Source organism: Trachurus japonicus, chromosome 13 (genome assembly GCF_045865225.1).
Source record: "Trachurus japonicus isolate A0001 chromosome 13, Traja_1.0".
Lineage (NCBI taxonomy): Eukaryota > Metazoa > Chordata > Actinopteri > Carangiformes > Carangidae > Trachurus > Trachurus japonicus.
In genome coordinates, this window is record NC_140919.1 from 29,275,368 (window position 1) to 29,298,704 (window position 23,337).

Consider the following 23,337-nt stretch of genomic DNA (forward strand, 5'->3'; position numbering starts at 1 on the left):
CAGTGAAGAAACAGTTACCAATACAGCCTTACATGTGGCAAAACACAGTAAGGCCATCCGAAATCTGTAGCTGAAAAGCATGTCGAAATAGAAACACCAAGAACTGGAGGTTATATTAGAAATATTTTATTTAAAAACATCTGATATACACATTTACACAGCTAGGAGACAGTGGATGAAATATTCATCGGGGATGATTTGATTCACACCTGATATGTTCCTGTTTTATGTTAAAAAGTAGTCAATATGTTAAAAAATGTCATCCATTATGAGTGTGGTAATGCTTTAAAAAGTGAACAATCATATCAGTAACTTTACAGAGATTCTTTCCAGGGCTAAAAAAAGAGAAGAAAAACTACAATAAAATGCATAAAATACCAAGCCATGGGAGGTAGGATGGAATGAGCTTGCTGTCATTTTGTTTAGAATTTTTTTTCCAGAACACGGACAGCAAGAAAAAATTGAGGGAAATTCAATATGATGGCTTCTGATAAACCAAAAGACGACAGAGTAGAGGGGTGCCTATTTCATATGTGCACATGTGTAACAATCACACCTAAAATCTCTTTATTGTGCAGCATAACCATGCCCTCTGTCAAAACATGCTAAACTAACATCATTTAAAAAACAAAACAAAAAACACTCACACACAGAAAAATACCACACTTATTTACATTTAAAAACATTTCATCAATCCTGCAGTGGACATAAAATGTGGAGAAATTGCTCTTCAAGCAGACAGTGCATTTTCCACCGACTCGGAGTCGAGGCCACTGCATCGACTGGAAAGTCAGATGCTGTTCTCCCTGAACCAGTAGTCCAGACCATGCTACTTCTCATCACCCCACGCTCATGTCCATACCTTTGGTCGTGTTTGACCATTTCACAGTGATCTAAACTCCTGTCTTCTCTTTGATCCAGCCACGGTATTTGGTGACTGTTGTGTAGATGCCAGGTTTGTTTCTGCGGGCGCAGCCATCACCCCAACTGACCACTCCTGCCAGGAACATACGAGTGCCAGTTGGAAAGGACAGAGGCCCACCTGAGTCACCCTGCAACACAAACACACAAAGATTTAACCAGAGATGTTGGCATCTTGGTACTACAAGAGGATAGTATGGGGCAAAACTCAACATTTCCCACTTAGTCTTGTTTTTTTTTTTTCATGGCAGAGCCACATAGTAAACTGGAATCATTGATAACAGCTGAATTTTTCTTTTTGTATCCTGTTATTTCATAGAAAAAACAAAAAAAAACAAAAGGTCTTTTATTACCTGACAAGCATCGACTCCTCCGCTCAGCACCCCCGCACACATCATCCGAGATGTGATCTGCCCCGACATCAGATCATTGCACACAGAATGGTTTATGATTCGAACCTGGGCCTTTTGGAGCGCAGTTGAACCGAATCCTGAATCACACATACACACAGGAGGACACCGTCATGTTTCTGTTTCTGTCAAAATCTCATGTTGTTGACATGAGGCTTAAACAGTCATTAAGCTTCCAATACTGACATGACAATTGATTACAGAAAAGGTTTTGGTGCATTTTATCAGACACATCATTAGCAATCTATCAACGCATCATCATCAAAGAAAATCACAAAATCGGCTTGATTTCAGTCACTACTGCTGTTATTATTTTTTCAATCTATAGTGCAGAGTGTTATGCAGTACGGAATTAGTGCCTGGTTTAGTTGTTTGTCTGTCCAACTTAAAACCAAACTAACCAGACTGCTACATATCTGTTCAAAGATTGTGGGTCAAACTTTGGAGTTACATTTTCAAGCAGCATACACTAAAAGAATGTTGTCTCTTGCAAGTAATATCTCATCTGACCCCTCTCATGTGTTATTCGAGGAATATCAGCTACTGCCATCAAACAGAAGGTTTAGAGTTCCACAAGCTCGACTGAACAGGCTGAGGAACTCTTTTGTCCCTCAGTCTGTCAAACTGTTAAATCAGAGTTTGGGCTCTAAGTAGACCCTAGGGTTCATGTACAGACTGAGCACTGGGTGTTGCACCAAAGACACATTGTAATGTTGGATTTATGTTGTGAATGGAGTTAGGAGGTAGTTTGTGTTTTTCTTTAAATGTGACCTTTGAGGGTAACATTTATGCTTTTTTTTTGTAAATATATGTTTTTGGTATTTTGTTATTATTTGTGTGAAACCTTGGACGTCATGGGACGCAAGACAAATTTCAGAGTGATCTGACAATCAAGTGTAATCTTATCTTATCTTATCTTACTGTCTGCTACTAGAATTATTATGAGATTTGTTACTGATAAAAAAAACAACAACTCACAATGTATTTGATTTTTTCAGAATTAGTTGCTACATGTTTTTCAAAAAATAAGAAGTAAAATGTTTAAGATTTATCAGGACTCACCTCCTTCTCGGGTGGCACCCCATCCCGTGATCCACACAGTGTTACCAGTTGGAAAAACATGCTGCGGCGATGGCAGGCAGATGGGCCTGATGAAGTCGGTGTAGGTGACAGGACTGTCCAGCTCCATCAGGGCAATGTCATTATCAAAGGTGTATGAATTATAGTTAGGGTGAGATATGATCTGTTTCAGGTTCCTCTTCACCGAATTTCCTGTCGCCCTCTGAATGTGAAGGCCGAGGTAAGCTTCCCAAACGCCAGGCTGGGAGTACCTGAGGATGCACACAACAACACCAGATCAAAGTTCATTCTTAAACTTGGGTAACCATTAACCGACATATATGAGGTGTAAACATCACACTTGTGAATACAGTTTGAGACTTGGTGGTTCAGATTGCAGCAAATGTTCAAAACCATCTTTATAAGGCAAATTTAAACAGAATATGATATAAAAGTCTTGCTGTGAAACAACTGCAGAGAAGATTCAAGAATATTAGCAAACACTGTTTAACCCTAACCCACCAGGATGTGATTTCCAAGGGTTCGGCCATATGACCAAACATAAATTGTGTTTAAAGTGACAGAAGACATACTGCAAACTAAAACTTGTACTGCGATCCTGTATTTCATGTGTCGTTCAATTACACACAGACACACAGTGTGTTGTCATTAAAAACAGGTTTCACTTTGCATGTGACAAAATGTTTCCGGAAGCTTTAAAGGCCAACGGCTAATCTGCTGACAGTATTGTTTCGTTTTAATGATTCAAATAAGTCAAGAAATATGTTATGCTTAGCAAGCTTAGCATTTTTCATAGTTTTTAGTTCAGCTTCACTGTTTGTTTGTTTTTACACAGAAATAACTGGGCAGCAATGGGCAGGAAGAAAATACACAGGAGTTTAACGTCACTCTGCTGTTGCACTCATTTTTTAACACCTCTGCATTAGAGCATCTGTTAAATATCTTGATTCCCCTGAATGGTCTTGAAATATTAACTACCAGGCATCGAAGAATTATGTGTACGACAAATACATCTATGGAACAGGAAAGAAAACATGAAGCATGAAAAATAAGATGCTACCTTGTCTTGGCGTCATCTTGCACACAGTGGGCAGCAGTGACCAGCCAGCGTTGACTGATGATGGATGCTCCGCACACATGACTGTGGCCTTTGATATGGAGGCTGACCTGCCAGGGGAACTCCCCTTCTTCTGCATCCTGACCACCCACAATACGTGATGTCTTGAACATACTCCTCCCACAGTCTGAAAAAATACACAATCAATCAATCACGCACGGGGCTGCGGCTTGTCGCGGCTTGTTACAGATTCTGAGGTGGGTGAAGGTTCACACAAACATTGTTCTGTGTTGCAAGCTGAACAATGCAGATGAAGGTTATGATTAACTCCCTCATATCTGACTTCCTGCACCCGCTGAGATTTTTGTTTTTTTACACATACCGCAGTTCTCCTCATCAGAGCCGTCGTCACAGTCCTCTGTGCCGTCACATTCTGGGTTCACTTTGCTGATGCACTTGTTGTTTTTACATCTGTACGTCAGGTCAGTGCAGGTCACACCAGCGGCTGTAGGGACTGAGGGAGACAACAATCAAACACCCTGTGTGAGAACTCGTTTCAACATCGTTTGTCATAATGTGTTAAAATAAACTAATAAACTCTGCTTTTAGCTTGTTTTTTGTTTTGTTTTTTACATATTTACCTGTTGAACACCATTAGTAGCTTGCATTAGCTTTTTTTGTTTTTTCCAACCCAAACTATTTTCTAACTGATGCATAAAAAACTTCTTATTTCTGTGTTCTGTTTGGCCACTTTTACAAAATTTGTGACATTACTTTATATAAAATTCAGTTGAATTGTTCATCTCTCACAGCAAAGTCTTCTACTTGCTTAAAAAAATATGTATTTCCTTAAAAATGAAGAGCAGAGTCTGTTGCGTTTTTTACCTCTTGCACAGTTGAGCTCATCGGAGCCATCCCCACAGTCGTCCTTGGTATCGCAGCGTTTCTTCTCCGAAACACATTTGGCGTTATTACATTTGAATTCTCCCGCTTTGCAGCCACCTTTAATAGAAAAGAAGCACGTGTGAGAAATGACTGAGAGCTTTTTAGTGCTTTAGTGACACTAACATACATCGTCCATCAGTGTCTCACCGCAGTTCTGCTCATCTGTGCCGTCTCCACAGTCGTCTATGCCATCGCATCTCCAGAAGTTGGGCTTACACAGTCCGTTTTTACAGGCGATATGATCTTTCTTGCACTCTGCAGGAAAACACAGTAAAAATGATCGCATATATACACTCATATTGTGTCCTGATGAGATAGATAGATCGATATACAGTATATAGAGAGATAGATAGACTTAGCATATACAAGGGATTTAGATATAGAGAATTATGCCTCAGCCAACCAGTAAAATTATAGGAGATATGGTCCCAGTCTAGGTCCCTGGATTGCAGCATTTTGATGCTGTAACCGAGAATCTAAATATTGATAACGTGAGAGTGAAGAGTGAAGTTGAACTGTAACTGATCTCTTCATCATTGTATCCTTACATACACTTGTGTTATGCTACAGCATGTTTAGTGTATGAATTTGTGAGGGTTCACTGTGACCTTAAACTTTGACTAAAATACGACATACTGCCGACATGGTGGCATAAAAAAGCAGTAGTCTGAGTATAATCTGAGATTTTAGTACTTACTGCACTTTAACTCATCACTCATGTCTCCACAGTCGTTCCAGCCATCACACCGGAGCTCTGACTTAATGCAACGCTGATTGTTGCACATGAACTGGTTTGGACAAGCTGTGGATGACAGGGTCAATGTGAGCTACATACTGCTGGTGTTAAGGAACAATAATGACATCGTCTGGTAGAGACCGGGTCACTTACGGTTTTTGGAATCAATGGTCTCAAACTCTGCCTCAAAGCCTCGGTCCACATAGGAGGCATCGGAGAAAAACACCACGTTCATTTCGTTGTTGTTGCTGGTTACGGTCAGTGTTCCGTCGGGATGGTCTCCACACAGTCTGAGGATGAGACGCACCAGCAGTGACTTGTCTGCTCTATAATGAAATCCTAATCAGACATTTTATACGTGGAAGAGTGACTCACTTTTTTCCATTGACCTCGACGTAGTCTTTACGGCAGCTGCTACTGCTCCCCTGCCCGGGCTCGGACACGAGGAACTTCTTGAACGTCAACTTCACAGCCTTACCAGAAGCCACCTTTATGATCAATAGAGACAAGTGAAAATTAAACATGTTGACATGATCTGACCTTCTGAGGAGCAACACAGAACAGACACCTGTACGAAGCAAGTGAAAACAGCCGACATCTCACCTCAATCGACCACTGACACGACATGCTAGGAGGATAGAAATTTGGGAAGTTGGGTGACGAGAAGGTGCCTTTTGCCCCTTTCAGCTGGCCTCCACATGTTGTACCTGACAGGTGAAAGCAGTTGGAAAAATATTAGACATTTATGCAGAAGGTTTGTAAAAAAAAACCCAAACAAACACACAGACACTAGTTCTTACCTTTACTTCCACGTTTGACTTGTGAGACTTTTGCTCTAAAACCTGGGTAGTTCTTCTTCTCATTTGTGGCCATTGTCACCAGCATGACATTGCCAGAGGACAGAAAGGTCAGATGTTCACTGGGTGAATAGTAGCCACACATCCTGTAAAAAGAAAAAACACAGTCAACATGAATCTTCTATATGCTAGTCTGTTCCCTGATGGATACATGATGTTCATATGGACCTGTGTGTGATGGTTATGACTCAGGTTTATATTACAGCATGTTCACATTTAGATTGTTTAGGTTTTTTGTCTAAATACTAGTTCCTTTGACATAGACTGACTTTAATCAAAGACTAAAGGACAAACAAAAAAGATAATACTGCCCTGCATCAATTTGTTTTGTCTGACCAGCAGAGGGCCTTACACACAAGATAAAGTCTTCTCCAGGCAAATCTAAGAGTAAGCACTCTATGAAAAGGAGAGCAAAGCGGGCAGAGTGGGTTAAAACTGTAACCAGCCAAGGCAAAGGGCAAACTCACTCTTCCATGACACGGCTCTCGATCGCCACAAGGGAGTCGTAGATCTTGACAAAATCATTCTTGCAGTCCTCCTCCAGATTCATGGTATCAAAGTCAAGCTTGATGACATAGCTTGGGTCTGCCCTCAGCTGCCACTGGATGAAGGTGTTGGAAGGATAAGGGCTGTTAGGGAAGCCGGGCGACTGGATCTGCTGTACGTTGTCCGTCTTTGTATGTTCGGAAAACTTCAAAAATCCTGACAAACAAAGAGTGACATCCAGTTTTAGTTCACACATCTGCAGTAAGCCACTTATCTGAAGACAATTAAAATCATGAGTTATTACATACTGATTCTGATGTCACTCAACTAAGCAAACACACAACTATAGCGAAACCCTGAACCCTTAATTAATGTGCTTAAACCATATTAAGGATAAGCACAGTGATGCTTTGACAAAATACAAAAAAAAGAAATATTTACTTGCATTTCATTCCACAAAAAAACACTTTGCATGCCCAAATATGAGCAGATATCATGTTTATACGGAAAAATATCCAATTACATTCAACCAAGATCATTTCATTTTCAGGTAACTATGTTTTTGGGACGTGTCCCGAGTTGACCAGTGACACACACTTATCATTCACAAGAAAATGTTCCAAACCTCATGTTCAATGTGTTCAAGGTGACATTATCTTCACTGTTTTCTATGCATCTAAATGAAAAAGTCAACTCTAGTAAAACAAAAGATACAGACTTACTGCTGAATGATGGTGAAACCAGACGGGCATCCAGTGCTGTGGGGTGATTAACAACAAAGATATCATTAAGATGACAAAAAAAACAGAGAGTCCACAGCTGAACCAACTTTGACAACTGAGTCAACCGTATGATGGATACAGCCTAAATCTCTAATGACAGTCTTGGCTCTACCTGAAGACACCACATCTGAGAGGACCAGAGAGCTGCTGGGTCTGTGAAGGTTACGCTGCTCTTTGTCCACTAGCCTGTCCATTGAGGACATGGCGTTGTCTACAGCCGCCTCTTGGCCTGCAGGGACTCTGAACTCAGACAGGTAGTAGGCGATGACACTGCCTTCACTGGGAGCAATGAGACAAAAAACAGTATTTAAACAAACTGTGATAACATGTCAATATATCAAAAGGATGAGACAGACATATGTGTAACAAGTTAAATACGGTATATTGATTATTGGTAAGTAATAGACGAATCAGCCACAACATTAAAACTGGTAGGTGCTGTCAACATTTTGGTTGGTTGTGTATGAACAGTGGCGTCCAAAAGTCTGAGACCAGTTTCTCCTGTGGGAAATCACTGCTGCACAAACTCACACATTGTGAGGTATGTGTGTACACATACATACATGGTCTCTTAAAAAAGTAATTATTTCAAGATTTTCTGTATTTAGTAGCTATTAATACAGCTACAACAATTCAGTCTTTCTTGTTTGTCTGGTTTGTCTGGTCAGCCTTTTATTTCAGGTACACATGACTGTCTGTTTCAGTTACACATCTTTCCAAAGCAATGGCTCTATACTTTAACTTGCCCTTTGGCCTTACGTTACAGACTGTTCACAAATGAACTGAAACACTGCAGGTTATAAGCATAGTCCATCTGGGCCTGGACACACAGACTGGCAATCCTAGTTAACAGAAATTATTACAGAAAAGTGAAGTGGGTTTTAAATTGCACTGTTATTGGATCTGCATATAGCCGCACCTAGAGCCGTCACTTGTTCCTTAACCCGTGGCTTCGTTTTCTTCAAAATATAGTTATAATTAGATGTGTGTGTTGTTGAGATCTGCTGCACGCACACTGGCAGACATACAAACAGGACTGGCAGCATGAAACATGACACTCTTGGTGGAGGTAATAATAAAGGAGTACATTAAGCCAATTATACATGACTTTTAGACTCACCTGAAAGCTTGAACTGTAGAGCCAACATAGTATTTTGCCAGCTGTGGACTCTTGGAATAGATGGCTTTAAGCTGAAAGAGACAGTAACACAACCACAACACAGCATGAATGAAAAACAAACTGTCTGTCTTAACAAATAAAACAAAATGAGTCAAATTTTCTGAGGACGTGGTGGAGGAGTGGATGCCTGTCTTACCTGTGAGGTCACCTGCTTGGCCAGCGCCTTGAATTCAGAGCTGTTGGATTTCTCATAGGCCTCTTCAAACACCTGGTTGGTGATCCGCATGGAGCCGCTGTACATCCTCTTGACGCGCACATCTTTACGAACTGTAGGATGTAGGATCACACGGATAATTTAGTTCCTTCTGTTTTCACAACTGTTAGTGCAGTAGTCTTCAACAGCTCTGGCTTTCAATTATAGTTTTTGTTTGCCACTAAAATGTGTTTTAAGCTGTGATGTTTTAAGTCCCTGTGTTTGAGACAGACCTTTAATGTCTTTCACATATTTGAATGTGCAAATAAATGAAGAGCAGAGAGGTGCACTGAAAAAAAAAAAAATCAAACTTGCCAGCAAACATTACTTGGCTGCGTGATTAAATGTGTTGGTTGTTTTATGAGAGGGAAATTAAAAAAGACATGAATGACATGACATGAATTCTTTCTTTTGATTTACATATTTTACCTCCACTTCAGAGGTCAGGTTTGTTTAACTGTTTGTTAACAAGATATTTTGATTCTTGTGTTGAGATTCCAATGAAAAGTTGATGACAAACCCACTCAGGAGTTTTTTTTTTATATGTCTGACACCAGAAGCTGATTTGAAAAAAACAAAAAACAAAAAACAAAAACTTATTTTAAGAAACTAATTCAGAACATATGATTGTATTATATTAGTATTTTGTAAATAATTTGTTATACATAGAGGTAATTAATTGAATGAACAACAATAAAGAAAGAACCTAGGAAATGAATTCACAGTTAGCCCATGACAACACTCTGGTGTATACATCTTATATTTGCATTTTCTGATCTCTGTTGGTTCAAGTTCCCTTCTCTCAGTTTCATGTCATGTTAAATTGGTTCCTTCTGGGCATAACAACCACAAAAATGGTTTTGGTGTTTGCCACTGTTTTTCTATGAACTTGTAATGTATGTCAAGATTTTCAAACACTGGTTCCTTCATTGGCATTAGCCACCTTTGTAGTCGCATTTATCACATAATGGCTTCAAAGTGTATGTTTTTTTTCTTTGAGCATTGATTATTCAGTCTGTATTATGTTTGTACATACATTTACATTAGTGAACTAAAGGCAGGGCTACTTACAGTGGAAATGCCAGACCAGCAGTCCGGTCATCAGTGCAACAACAGCAGCAAAGATCACCACCCCGATCACAGCCCCAACTTTTCTTGTAGTCTTGCTCTTCTCAAGCTTTTTGTTATCCGACGCTGGCAGGAACTGGACCGAGGTGTCCCAGTCTTTGTCCTGGAAGACCAACAAGGAAGGATCAGAACATTAAACTACATGGCACAGATATCATTTCACAGGGAGGGGAATCATTTGTTTCACTTTGTGGACATAAAACTGCAAATGGTTTGGGCCAAGGATGGCCCTTCACTGTCACTTGACAGGATGGAAACACTGAAGTTTCTAGACCTGAGCAGATACTCCACTACAGATAGGTGACAGCAGCAGGTAGCAAGTAGATACTTGTGTATGTAGGAATGTCCCAGCCCATGGTCACCTATAGAGTCAATCAGCCTGTGCAGTTTCCTATCACTAGTTCAAAAGTAACTTTTTAAGGCAAAAAATCCAAATAAATGTGTTCATAAAAAAGAATGGAGTGGAGTTTCAGATTCTGTTAATGTTAATGAAATAACAAGGGAACATCAAACATGAGTCACAGCTCTGCGGTTACCTTTAAGAAGTGAGACAGAGAGGGGGAGGGTGTAAAAGGTTTCACCACGTAAAATCCTGTCAAACCTGCTGGGAGCAAACTACTCACATATCTGAAGTGGAGTACCGGTTTCTGATAGCTCACTGCACTGTTGAGGAAAACTGAACCACTTCATCAGCCATCAAAAGATATAACCATTAAGGTTCTGGGCTGGTTCAAAACATTTCAAAAATACTCCAATAGCCTTGATTTTGTGCCTGTTTTTAACTTTAATTACAAATAACAAAAGTGCTTAACGGAAGATTATCTGCAGTGCAACACTATGGCTCCATTAAGTGCTTTATAAACCGGGCAACACTTCTTTTCCACCTGTTTAAATGTGATTATTCACAATGAATGACTCACACAGCACCTGTTAGGGCACGGCAACAACCGCAGCATGGAAATGTACATACAACACAACAACTGGTTATTTAACAGTGTGTTTCACAATTGTGTTCTCATTTAAATTCTTGTTTGGAAGCTCATTGCAGACAGAGGCTGCGGAAATAACACATCCTATGTTCAACTCTGACTTCTTTATATGTCTGATGAAGTCACTGCATGAGGTACTTTGTAATTCAGTAAGTATAAATTCAGTAGACTTGGATTCTAAATTTAGAAACAAAGAAGATATGTCACTCAAAATACAACATTTACATATAAATCATTTAAATCAACCCTTCAAATGAATAATATTAACATGAAATTTCTTAAGTCTCCATGTTACAATTAGGGCATCATAACAGAAACAACTTCTGTTGTCCACATAAAAAAAACCCTTTAATATTCAAATGACATTCCCACTTATGTCCATCACGCTTATTATATAACAGGAAAGAAAATCAGATCTACATCCTGAAATGTTGATTTGTTTGAGATGGTCATGTGTTGTTAGCACAGCACAGTTGCAATTATTTTTCACCTTGTAGATCTCATTATTATGATCATAATTATATGTACTGTGAATATATAGAGTGTTAAATGGATGTTAGTCAACATGACAAAGGGACCCAGGTGAACAAGTCACAGCGGGGCGGAGGGACCTGGAGGAATTCAAACCAGAGCTCAGTGACAGTTGCTTTCTTTCTGACCTTCACCGTCTTCTAGAAACACACTCAGTTTCGAAAATTGTTTCATGCACTTTGGCGGTTGGCAGGTTTTGCCACCCTGCCTCGTACTGAAGGTAGGAAGATTCCAGCGCACATGCTTTGACTGGCTTGTCATAGTTAGGCCCTCTTTGTTTGTAGGATATCTGGAAGGAGACTGCAAAGTTACACCACAGGCCAAAGAACACGAGACCCATGATTTTATCAAAAGAGTTCCTTTACTGCTCTTACATGAAAGAGACACAAGTGCCTATACTGCCATGTGCACCACGGCCCCCCAGTAATGAGAGACCATTCCTCCTCTGATGAGGTTTCTACTCTCAAAAACTCAAAAGGCAACACCTTTGGCGACTTCATGATGTGTATGACATGTTAAAAAGCTCACCCAAAGACAATCACATTAAAATACAGACACAACCTCTAATCTGCACAGAACCACACGCTTGGCAAAGACTATGAAGAAGTTTTTTGTGACCTGAACTTATCAACTCTGACTCTGGGGCAGCAGTTTTGGTTCACCACTCACACCTGACTCACAGATAGGCAGTGTTATTTAGGTCAAACACACACACACACACATGCACGCATGTGCACACTCACACACACAACCATTTACATGCAAACACAATTATAAAGGCTTATTCAACATTTAGCAGGTTGGTGTCTTACCGAGTTAGGGGTGTATCTCAGTCCACTGTCCATGTAGTCCATCAGGGCTCTCCACAAGGACCAAACTACTGAAGTTAAAACCTAAAACTACCACAAACTCCTGCTCTCCCTCCTCTCTCACCTCGCTCCTCTCTCTCTCTCTCTCTCTGACCTCTTGTAGGTTATTAGGTCCCTCCACGGGCTGTTTACCGAGGTGAACCTGCGGGCCTGGTCGCAGGAGCCGATACCTGAGCTGGTCGACGAGTTCAACCTGCTGCTGCCAGGAAAATCTATATGTCCTCAAGACACTGGTTCAAACTTTAGATTATATGTCCTTTAGAGTTGTTGTGAAGTTGGTAGAGGTGATCACAAACGAAGACGTCCTCTGTCTGTGTGACCACCCGGTCGACAATGAAGACTAAACAGCAGGGTAAAAAATTACCCTTTTCCGGGAGCTGCAGGTATCTGAGGGCGTGTCTCCGCCCCGTTGATACCTGGAGGACTTCCTGTTTATCCGCCACAGAGCACAACAGCAGTTTTTTCTTTATGTCTACCAATGGAAAACGATTCGAGGAGTGGTGTTATTATTGAATTAGAAAAATACAAATCAAAAGATGTTTTTTTTCCTCTTGGTCAGGTTGATGAAGTATTGATGAACTAAATGTTTTGCACAGCCTATTTTTAGTATCAGTCATGCGGCCCGGGCTCAGTTGTGCTTTGTAATAACGATGACTCATTTCTTCTGAATCACTTCCATATCTCTTTACATCACGGTGAGGCTGAGCCATAGGTTTCTGTTTGAGAAGATGGCATCTCATCTCACAAGGAGAGGAAATCCCAGTCTGTGGGAATGTCATGAATCAATATTTCCGATCAGGAAGTAAAATCAGAAACTTTTAATTATCAATCCGCTCAACATCGGCGGATTGGTAGGATTGATACAATGCGCAGCACAAAATCTATCCTGTAGCCCGCTACAGAAAAACACGCACATCTTTAAAATTTATGAAATTAGATCAATGATAGGCAACATTAGAGAAATTAACTATTTTGAAAAGTGGTCAATGATTTTTAAATCAGTTATAACGAAAATTCACTCATATCATTTGCCTTCTTTTCATGCTTTTTTCAATTTTAATTTTATTTATTAAATCCAATCTCTGCTTATAATAGAAAGAAATCCTCCTTAAAAGCAATGTTTTTTTTTTTTTTTTTATCTTACCTTTTTATTTACCAGGATCATTTCATCATTTTTTTATGTTATGTGTTTTGTTATGTGTTTAATTTAGGAAACACAGAGCTGACATTGAGATAGGCTATTTCAATCTCAAGTATCTCAGACCCTCCTCATGAGAGCGGGTTGACTGACCATCTGGTTCCAGAATGAACTTCCACCAGCAACTTTGAACAGTTTGCAGCCTTTTTTAATGACATGGTTCACACTTGTTGTTAACTTCTAATCTTTTCAAATCAGAGCAATTGCTTATATCACTTTCAGCACTGAGACAATGTAGTTATAAAGGTAATCAATGACATTCACCTGAACATCGACTCAGGAAAACACTGTTTTAGTGATGTTGGATCCAAGTTCTGCTTTTGACATGATGGATCACACAATTTTGTTACAAAGGATAGAAGACTATACGGACTCTTTACAACCACCCTTTAATGGTTCAAGTCATATCATAGGCTTCCATTAAAATGCATTAAAGCTGTCTGTCTGTGTCTCTTCATCCATCCATCCATCCATCCATCAAAAAAGACCAAAGATCCATATGGAAGTTGTGAGTTTATTGATGTGTATCCCCCCTGTAACCATGAATCTGTTTCAATTGGTGTCAAACATTTTTTTTAAAAATCACTAATATGCATATTATATTAGTTCCCAGTCCCCTCCCACAATCAAGCAGGCAGTTACAAGATTGAAGCCGTTTGGGTGCATAGTGAGACAGTCACATACAGAGATACTGTCACAGGAAGAGAAAAAATAGAAAACAAGAAAACAAACTTAAAAATATATATCATATCATTTTATATAAGAACAATGCACACCACAGGTAATCCTCCGGAAAAAAGCCATGATTGCAACATCAACTATACAGGCATACAAAGACAATACTAAGAGAGAGAGAGAGAAGAGGACTCTAGGATTCAGTTTACTTGTCTGTGTCAATCTCTACCTATAAATATACACAAGTTAGCTTTTTCTCAGAAAACCAGCTCTCCAAGCCTTGTCTTTCTATGTGTCTCTGTCTGCCTGCACAGCCCTCCAGCTCCTGGTTGTCCTCTGGTGGCTCTGATCCAGGGCCAGCCCAAACTTGCTGGGTACCCAAATCCCAAAATTAGCTTTACCGCCAACCAAAATTCAGTTCAGAAAAATTTATCACCTACAGAACCCCTAAGTCAGCACATTTTGACGTCATTTTGGGGCCTCTGGGCCGGCCCTGTTTTGATCAATCAGACTGTTCTACGCTTTATGACCAGCAAAGCTAACAGCTGCTCCAATAATGTGAGTACATTATCCCCAAATTTATTTTCAGAAACAGTTCTGGCATGTGGTTTTTGCTTCAGATAACGTATACAAAAGAATAAACAACACACCCCCCTTAAAAAAAAAAGAGTTTGCGGCATGTCACCGCCCACTGTCACAATGTATGTGACACTGCATGCAAACCAAAGCCACATGGGAGCCTGTCAGATACATAGTATGGAAAAAAAGCTTCCAAAATACATTCAACTATGTAACACACGTCAATAGGCATTACTCTATTGATTTATGGTTTCCCTAATAATGAAAGGTTGTGTTTGTGTGTGTGTAGGAGGGGATATGTTATCACATTCACTAAGTAAGGGTTCAGAGTAGGTTCTGTGTGATGTGTTTGAGCTGGGGGCCTGTGCACACCTTCACCTTCCCCGTCTCTTTCTGACAGTGTGCCTGCAAACACAACTCATGACCACCAAGCTAAGAACCCTAAACAAACTCATAACCTCTTCCCTGGGAAAAAAAGGTGGAATAAAAACATCTACTCTTATATATATTTAAACTGTATATGTATATTCTCTCTGTCATCATAACAAAGAACAGAAAGTAAATAATTCATGATTTCATTTTTTTCTCATTTGTTGTTTCACTATACATTTTTAATTGGTACAAAGAACCTTCATATACAAGCAATCTATTGAGAGGAAAAAGAACAAAATTAAAACACCAATTCTTTTTGAGAAAAACCATCAGAAACTGCTTGGATGACACTTTGTATGATGGGAAAACTCAAGTGTAGTGTCTGGTATGCCGGTTTGACGATGGCTACTCAAAAACATTTTAAGTTTGCTTGATTTGCCTTTCACTTTCAAAAAAATAAAGAAAATGTCTGAAGAAATGTTATACATCTTGATCTGAGATAGCTGTATTGATAATTACAGAGAAATCTGCAGAATAACATTTTCTGAAATGCAAAAAATGGCAGATACATCACCATTTCAAAAGAAACATGATCAAAAAGAGCTCTATAATACAATAGTAGCAGTAGTAGAAGTAGTAGCATTATTTAAGGATTGTTTTGAACAAACCAGTAAATGGAGTTTGGATGTATGCAAATAATTGTAACAATAGCGTCATGTGTTATTGGTCAGTAGTATGTTCCCCCTAGGTTGCCGTCCTCCACTGCTCCCCCTTCAGGCTCTGGTTAGATCTGCATCTGCTCCAGGTATTTGTAGGTGGGGTTTTCATAGCCGTGGTTCTGCATCTTGCTGAGGTGACGTTCCTCTGGTGTCAACATGGGGTCGACCTGTGGGACAGACACATGGCAGTCACGATGGCTGACCTTGACAAGGGCAGAATACACTGCTGTGTGTGTGTGTCACATAAAAATGCTACAGACACTAATCTAATTTCCCCTGCATGTATTCATGCTTTATTAACTTAAAGCATGATCATTTTATGTAAATATGACCCTTGGGGTAAGATGGATAATATTTCTCACACTCTGTCCAGATCTCCACACTGTGCTGCATAACAACAGGTGGCTTACCTCAACGATGCCATGACTGATGGTGCCGTATTGCCTCTTCCTCAAAAGCACCAGGCTGATCACAATCACAGTTGCTATGGCTACCGCGATCACCAGCAGACCAATCAGTGCACTGCTGCCGAAGCTGAAATCCTCTCCCAGGGGGCGGTAGGACTCCTAACAGGTAGGATGGGAGAGAGGAAGACAGAGAAAGCAACAGTGAGGAGACCATATATGCAAACAGAGCTCACCTTTTAAACAGTGAGTGGCACAATAACTCTGATTTAACATACTAATGAAAAAACTGTCTACTACATATACTTGTCACATCAGTCAAGTAGCTTCCTTATTCTGAATAGACACTGAGATTGTGGCTAATACGCTGTAATATAACCATTTCAAATAAATTGTCTGTGCCTCTACTTTCAAAGGGAAATTCCAGCATTTGCCAACCTGGATCTTTATTTCCCATTATGTTCAATGTGCTGATAATATTGACCTTTTAAGATGAGGGATCTTCTTGTGTTTTCTGATACAATGCACACAATGTGCACAAAGAGAGATCCTGATATTGGTGTAAATAACGCCTGTCAGCATTCGACAGAGAAAGACAAACTCTGAACTTCATTTCAGCGGCTACAAGGATTCTCCAAGGTACAACTATCTGTATCTGTGTTTACTTCACAATAATTTCTGTTAATGTGAAAGCTTTTGGAAAGTTGTAGCACTTCTCCTGATCATTAGGTCTTGCTGGAATTTGTGTTTTTTGAAACATCAGCAGAGGTGCTGAGGAAATTGTTATCTTGATCAGTAACGACACAAATAATAATTTCCCTTTGCAATAATGAGACACACATTCATTAACCTGCAAAAATAAGAGTAGCCACTCATTCATGGCACCTGACACTGGATCGTTCTGTTCTACAGATAAACTGCATTTGGATTTTAATTCTACCGAGCAGGGATAATGAAAAATATCACTTTTAGAGATTAATCTTCCTTCAAGTCAATTTTTAAATGAAAAAATAAATTAACTGAAGAAGATTTCACCCCTTATTTTAATGTTGTAAAACTACAGTGAAGCAGGGACACCTTCCCTTTTGGCAAAGGATCTGTAAGAAACGGTTGACTGGTGAATCGTGTGTAAACATGCATGAAATGTGTCTTTGTGAAGGAATGTGTTATATCCCGTGCCAGTTCTGTATCTATAAACACAACCAATGTCACCTACGCTCATCTGCACAATGTAATCTGGCACATATGACACAAACCGATCATATGTAAGACATGTAGCCACCGGGGGCTTTTTTTTTTTTTACTGCTTATTCTCACACAAAACTGAGCATCACTCAGTTTGTGTGGATTCACATTCATCATATGAACTGAGATTTTCACTGTGTACATTCAGATACATTCACATAACAAACATGCGCCCATGCAGAAATAACCAAACCATATTAGCCTGAACAAAAAACTTTACAAAAAAAGAGAGGGGGTTAGGGGTGTGTTCCAATGCTGTCTTTTTTGAATTTTTGAATTTTAATTTACTTTAACTTATTTATATATTTTTTGCATTTATCAGCTACAGATCCGGTTCTTTGCACTCCCACACTCCCTCCTTCTTTCATCTTCTCCCCACTACTGATAACTACAGTTCCCCAGAGAGCCCTGTGGAGGGTGCCGCTATACTCACCAGCTCATCATCATGCATAACGCTGACTCTCTCTGCACTGTAAACCACTTCTTTAACATCCAGAGACTCATCAATCACCTGTCAACACAGACAGGGGAGCCCAGGTTACACTCACCACAGTGTGTGTTTGAGATAGATTGATAGATAGAGAATAAGAGTGATAGGCAGGTGGAGAGCGAGAGGGTGTGAATGTGCAGCGAAGTAAACTGTAAGGATTATCTGTGTTTGGGTGATAATACACTCTGACTGGAAGGAGAGAGGGAGGGGGTTTGCAGGCATCAACAACAGACTCTCTTATAGGCACACAGTTAGCATGTCTTCCTAAACAGACTTTCAGCCACTCATTACTGAGTGTGCTAATCTGAAGAAGAGGAAGAAGAGGAGGAAGAAGAAGAAGCACTGTGAGTGGAAGTGGGTGTGTTCAAGTGGCAGAAACAAAATCTGCTGTTTATGGAGACAGAGCAGTCCAGAGTCTGTTTTTCATTTGAAGAAAAAAAGAAATCAGAAAGACAGTTTAAGGCGTTGGCACAGTTTGTTATTTTGAACCTCTGATTGCTCCGTCTTAGAAAAAAAATAGCATTTCCAAAAAGAAACATGCATTCAAAAACTTGCATAACTCATATACACATACACAAATGTGCAGCTTTGCTTTGCTGGTGTTGGATTAGCATGCGAAACACGGCACACACTCAGCAGCCAAGCATCGTTTGGGAAAATCCGTGAGGAAGAATGGGTGCGTCTGGCAAAGAAAAGTAGCATGCGATGACTGCAGAACAAAGTGCGGGGTTGATCTGAATGAAGGTCGGTTGGCAGAGGCCAAAGAGAGACACGCAAATAGCCAAGTGTGAATTAGCGGTAACTATGACAACACAATTACTGGAATAATATGAGTCATTAAAAGCTGAACTCAAGAGAGCTATGTGAAAGCGCTGCCGTTTGCATTTATTAATCGGCACAACCACCTCGAGCCTGAGGTTGTGGTAATGAAATTGGAAGTGTCAGGACAGTCGTCTGCAGCAGAATACAGGAATACAATTTCACATCTTGGAGTCCTCATTTTCTCTGGTGGTTTTGCTTTAACAATGCTGCTCTCAGTTCACATGTTGAGCAAGTTAGTAAGTTTCCAAATGCGTCCAGACACAAACAGAAAAAAAAAAAACAACTCATGACAAAGCTCTTACCACATTGTTGCTGATCTTGGGTTTGCTGTTGATGATTCTCTCCTCAGCACCTATCAGACCGTCCAAACCAGACATGGCGGAGCCTGCAGGAGGCGAAGGAGCACGGTAAATATCAGCCGAGCAGCACAAACCAACTGACAAAACCAACAAACTAACACACAAACACACAAACAAACAAACAAACAAACAGGAGTGGTGGTATTGATGGTGGACAGCTGCACATAGAAATCCAGCTCTTCCCCTGACAACTGTCACCTCAGTCTCCTTAGTGCCCTGGTGACAACAAAGCCCTTTCTTCCATTCAGCACAGTGTGAGCAGTGTGAAGCCAACATGACAGTGACCTTACATCTTCCACAAAGGCCCTCTCAAAGTGCTGTTTTGCATAGCTGATAGATTTCTCTGTAAACAATCAGTCACGTGCACTGACTTATTAAACGAATCCTCCTTTTAAACAAGCGTGAGTCATGCTGACATTTTATATCACTGACTTATCCCTCATTTCATGGTCAACAGTGTGCATTGCGGCGGCTCCTCATCTACAAAATCCTTGACAGTCCCTCGAGATTTTAAACAGATGATCATTTTTTTTCATAAAACCCCATGGGTTTCAGTAAGTGGCTGCGCCCGAATCTGGGCCAGAGTGTCAAATATGCATGTTAGACTGATGGTTTTGAAATAGGCATAGGATCTATTAATACACACACACCAGATATGCCATGAATAAATCAGGAGCTGAGAGGAGAAAGAGCGAGTGAGGCAGTGAGGGCACGGTCCTGAACAATGTACAGCCGAGTCTGGTGTCGGCTTATTGTCTGCTGCCGCTGCTGCTAGTCGGACTGGGCCAAACGCTTGAGATTAGTACAACTGCTTTAGGATTAACCGAGGAACAATGATGTGTTTACAAGCCTCACTTAGCAGAAGTGACGTTAGAAACTCTGGCAGGTTATGAGATGGTACTGCACGGTACACATAATGTTGTAGTCAGCCACTATGGGAGTGACCTCGATACGAACAATGCGACCTCTCATCCGCATGGACCCGAAGAAAGTGCTGAGACAAGTAATGTATTAATCGACGAGTCAACCACCAGAAAATAAATTTGAATATTCGAGTCATTTATCAAGCTAATATGTGCATGGTCAGTGCTGAAAATGTCAGAGGGCCATGCTCATTTTCTCTCTGTTTTTTACTATAACTATACATTATTATTATTTTATTTTTTGGGGGGGGTAGTATGGAAAGAAATTGTTTTATTCTTTCATTGCAGATTACTGTAATAATACAATGATCAATCTGTCATCAAATATTCTTTAGCTGCAGATCCAGTTAAACTGGAAAAACACACAAAATCAACAACAAACACAAACAAAGCTCTGTGGCAAAAAGAGCAGAGAGAGGTGACACATTCATATTAAAAAGAAAGTCAATATACATATAATCTAGATTCAACACACGGTGTCTCTCTTGATTCACTGAATTAATATCACAAGGTTGAGCCCGGATCAGACAAAAAAGGTGACGTAACCACGTCCCTGTCTCGGGTCTTGTCGGACAAATTGAGCCAATTTAAACTGGGCTGTGGGTCAGCAGCCGCAGCACTGAGCCTCAGACAGGGCCGGTAAATCACACAGGTCCTATCAGGAAGGGGGCGACTGATGAGTGGAATGAGTGAGTGTGTGTGTGTGTGTGGGGATAATTAAGCAGGGTGCTTTGTCAAATGCACTGAGGACAGGATGGCAGCGAGCACACGACTGAAGAGTCTCTGAGAAGGGAGCTGGCTGTGACCTATCTCTACAAGGTTTGGAAGCTACTGACTCTGCTATCCAGCATGAGGTGATAATCCTAGTAAGATGAAAAGCACAAGAGCAACTGAGACCCCACCACACTGATCATGTGAGTCATCCAAAAAAAAAAAAAAGTAGAAAAATGAACCACCAGATGGCTTCTGATAAAACAGAAAGGGAGGGAGAGAGAGAGAGAGACGATCCCAATCTGCACCAAAGGGAAAGGAAAAAGGAGAACAGTGGAACAAAACAGGAGATGGGAATGGCTTGGGAAATGAGGGGAGGGGGAGGGACAGGAAAACAAGATGCAACAGAGGCACCAACCTTTCTTGAAGGCACGTGGGGAGTCTGATAGATCGCCTTGGCATTAGAAATGAGCAACAGAAAAAAAAAAGAAAAACAGAAAAGGGGAAGGAAAGAAGAGAGAAAACTGAAGTGAGAAGAGAAAGGCAGGATTATCAAGCTGTGTTAATTGATTAGGAAAAGAGTCCAGCAGGGAAGAGTCCGAAAATAAATTTGAGAGATAACCAAACTGAAAAAAATAAAATAAATAAATAACGGAGCCATTTCAAAACTGGCTAGCTCTATCTGAGCCCTCTGGGGTGTTGGCATGTGTATTAAATGTTCCTTGGGGATTTACTCATAATTTCTTCCATCTCACTGGAGACGCTCCATCCATCACTTTTTTTCTCTCCTTGAGAATTCAGTCTTTTGTTTGGCATAAATGTGACAAAGAAGAAAACCGTAACTGCTCATTTTTTCTCATAAGCTTCTGGCTCCAACTCAGCAACAAAGCCTGAGGCTTTGTGCATTTATCTGAACTTCTCTAGCTCTGCGTTGAAGGGGAGGCCACGGGGAACTGTGCAGGCACAGATAAGTCCAGAGCAATGGCTCCACAGCACATTTTCATTGGCACAAAACACATTGTAAACCTATTCTTCCTTGCTGTGCAACAGTTCTGGTGCACGTTGTCACCGATGTCCTTCACAGAGACTTATGTGTACGGCTTTTTGCTCTCGACACAACCACAGCGCTGCTCATGATGCTGCTTGTGACTGTGTCCGAGGCTGGAGCTGCTCACCCTCTGGCTCTGAACGGGACCCGAGGGATGTGACCTGGATGGGCCGGTAGGGTTTGCCCTCAGACACTGGGACCTCCACGCTCTCCTCCGACGACACGGTGACGTCTGGCTGTGACTCAGAGATGGACGACAGGAACTGGTCCATGTCGGCTTTCTGCTCCTGGAGCAGCTCGTCTGTGCAAAAGGCAAACGAAAGAATATGAGACACATGCTAACACCAGTCAACTTGGGACATGGCAGCAATCTGCAAAATGAGAGTTTCACCAATTATTATTAACATTTTTTTTCCCCCCCAACAGTCAGAGAGCTGCTGCTGCTGTGAGAGAGAACGAGACGCCCGTTCCCATTTCTGCTAACTACCAATTAGTATTTTTCTGAGAGCTATTTTCCATGTAAATCTGCACATCTCCCAACAGGATGCTGCATGGTGAGAGCTGTGACCCAGTTCTGTCGCTGAAGCCACTCCACTTTAATCTGTGCTGCAACACCAAACTATGGTTCATTTAACGAAGCAAAGGAAACAAAAGAAAATATAAAAATAATGAAAAAGTGCTGGACATTGCCCGTGTTCAATTGTGCCACTGGAAATGAATACATCCCTGTCATCTTCAGATCTAATTGTGAAAATAAGAGCTGGTGAGACCCTTAAAAAGACAGTAGTAGCTGTATTAAATTCCCCTCCACAAATTCATACTGAGAAAAAAAAACAAACGTTTCTCTCTTTCTCTGATAATTGCTACACTGGTCTCCTCATATATTTGTGCTTCCCTTCGCACAAATAGAATATGTAAGAGAAAATATCACTCAGGGCCACAGGAAATGTGATGTATTTGCTTTATCTGTCTGGCACATGTGCAAATTCCATCACTGTTTTCGTTTCACTTCACTCACACCAGTGAGGTCACACTGTCCTCCCTCCTCCCAAACTGCCCGCAGGGTTTTAGACTGAACACGACTCACCAATTTCATCCTGAATCTCATCGGCCACATAAGGTACTTTGTAGAGCAGAGATAAACTCTGGTTCATCCTCTCCTCGATCACACGCAGGTGGGTCATCACCTGTTGTGGGAAAAAAAAAAAAACGGGGAGTCATGTTTCCAAAGTCGAAAGTGAAACCAGTCCCCTGTATGGAGGTGATGTGTTTTCTTCCCAAGGTCCTGGATAATTTGTAACAGATGATAAAATATTAAATATTATCATTTGCACCCAGCTAATGATTATTGCTAGTTTTGATCAACTTTGAATTTCATTTAAAATCCCAATGTGTTCTCCTCCAATTGTGTCTGATGTAAGAAAAAGAATAAAATACTTAAAATCATAATTCATTTATTCATTCAAATTGTTGTCAAATCATTTTATGGCATATGACAAATCCATTTCTAATCCACAGACAACAAAGTGAATTGCAAACTATTAGAATCAAATGCTCATCCCAATATAATGGATGTAAATGCACCAGAAAATATTTGCTTATTATCCAAGGAAATCCCCGTGTAACTT

The 23,337-nt window shown here is 40.5% G+C and overlaps 2 protein-coding genes across 10 annotated transcripts in view; both read right to left on the reverse strand.

The window, feature by feature from the left end:
* Positions 1 to 805: 805 nt before the first annotated feature.
* On the reverse strand, positions 806 to 12,506 carry st14a (ST14 transmembrane serine protease matriptase a). 2 transcript variants are annotated; one of them, XM_085795855.1, is made up of 19 exons: positions 12,108 to 12,506; positions 9,719 to 9,878; positions 8,591 to 8,721; positions 8,395 to 8,465; positions 7,387 to 7,553; positions 7,215 to 7,250; positions 6,474 to 6,708; positions 5,950 to 6,092; positions 5,753 to 5,856; positions 5,525 to 5,637; positions 5,303 to 5,439; positions 5,111 to 5,215; positions 4,561 to 4,668; positions 4,354 to 4,470; positions 3,851 to 3,973; positions 3,472 to 3,655; positions 2,394 to 2,662; positions 1,275 to 1,411; positions 806 to 1,052 (listed from the first exon to the last, which is right to left on the reverse strand). In XM_085795855.1, the coding sequence occupies exons 1-19, from the start codon at positions 12,147 to 12,149 to the stop codon at positions 894 to 896; spliced, it is 2,541 nt and encodes an 846-aa protein (XP_085651981.1). In that variant the 5' UTR covers positions 12,150 to 12,506; the 3' UTR covers positions 806 to 893. The 2 variants fall into 2 exon arrangements, with proteins under 2 accessions (XP_085651981.1, XP_085651980.1); XM_085795854.1 differs by having other exon boundaries at positions 3,851 to 3,982.
* Positions 12,507 to 13,862: 1,356 nt separating this feature from the next.
* The window catches only part of aplp2 (amyloid beta (A4) precursor-like protein 2), a 53,930-nt gene continuing 44,455 nt past the window's right edge, over positions 13,863 to 23,337 (reverse strand). For 2 of the 8 annotated variants that reach the window (XM_085795861.1, XM_085795856.1), the window contains 7 exons: positions 22,797 to 22,896; positions 21,837 to 22,010; positions 21,080 to 21,115; positions 18,971 to 19,053; positions 17,790 to 17,867; positions 16,118 to 16,273; positions 13,863 to 15,874 (listed from right to left, as the gene is read on the reverse strand). In XM_085795861.1, coding sequence (XP_085651987.1) covers positions 15,773 to 15,874; positions 16,118 to 16,273; positions 17,790 to 17,867; positions 18,971 to 19,053; positions 21,080 to 21,115; positions 21,837 to 22,010; positions 22,797 to 22,896 — 729 coding nt within the window. In that variant the 3' untranslated portion in view covers positions 13,863 to 15,772. The remainder of the gene's footprint in view (positions 15,875 to 16,117; positions 16,274 to 17,789; positions 17,868 to 18,970; positions 19,054 to 21,079; positions 21,116 to 21,836; positions 22,011 to 22,796; positions 22,897 to 23,337) is intronic. The other 6 variants (XM_085795862.1, XM_085795857.1, XM_085795863.1 and 3 more) reach the window with 3 other exon arrangements.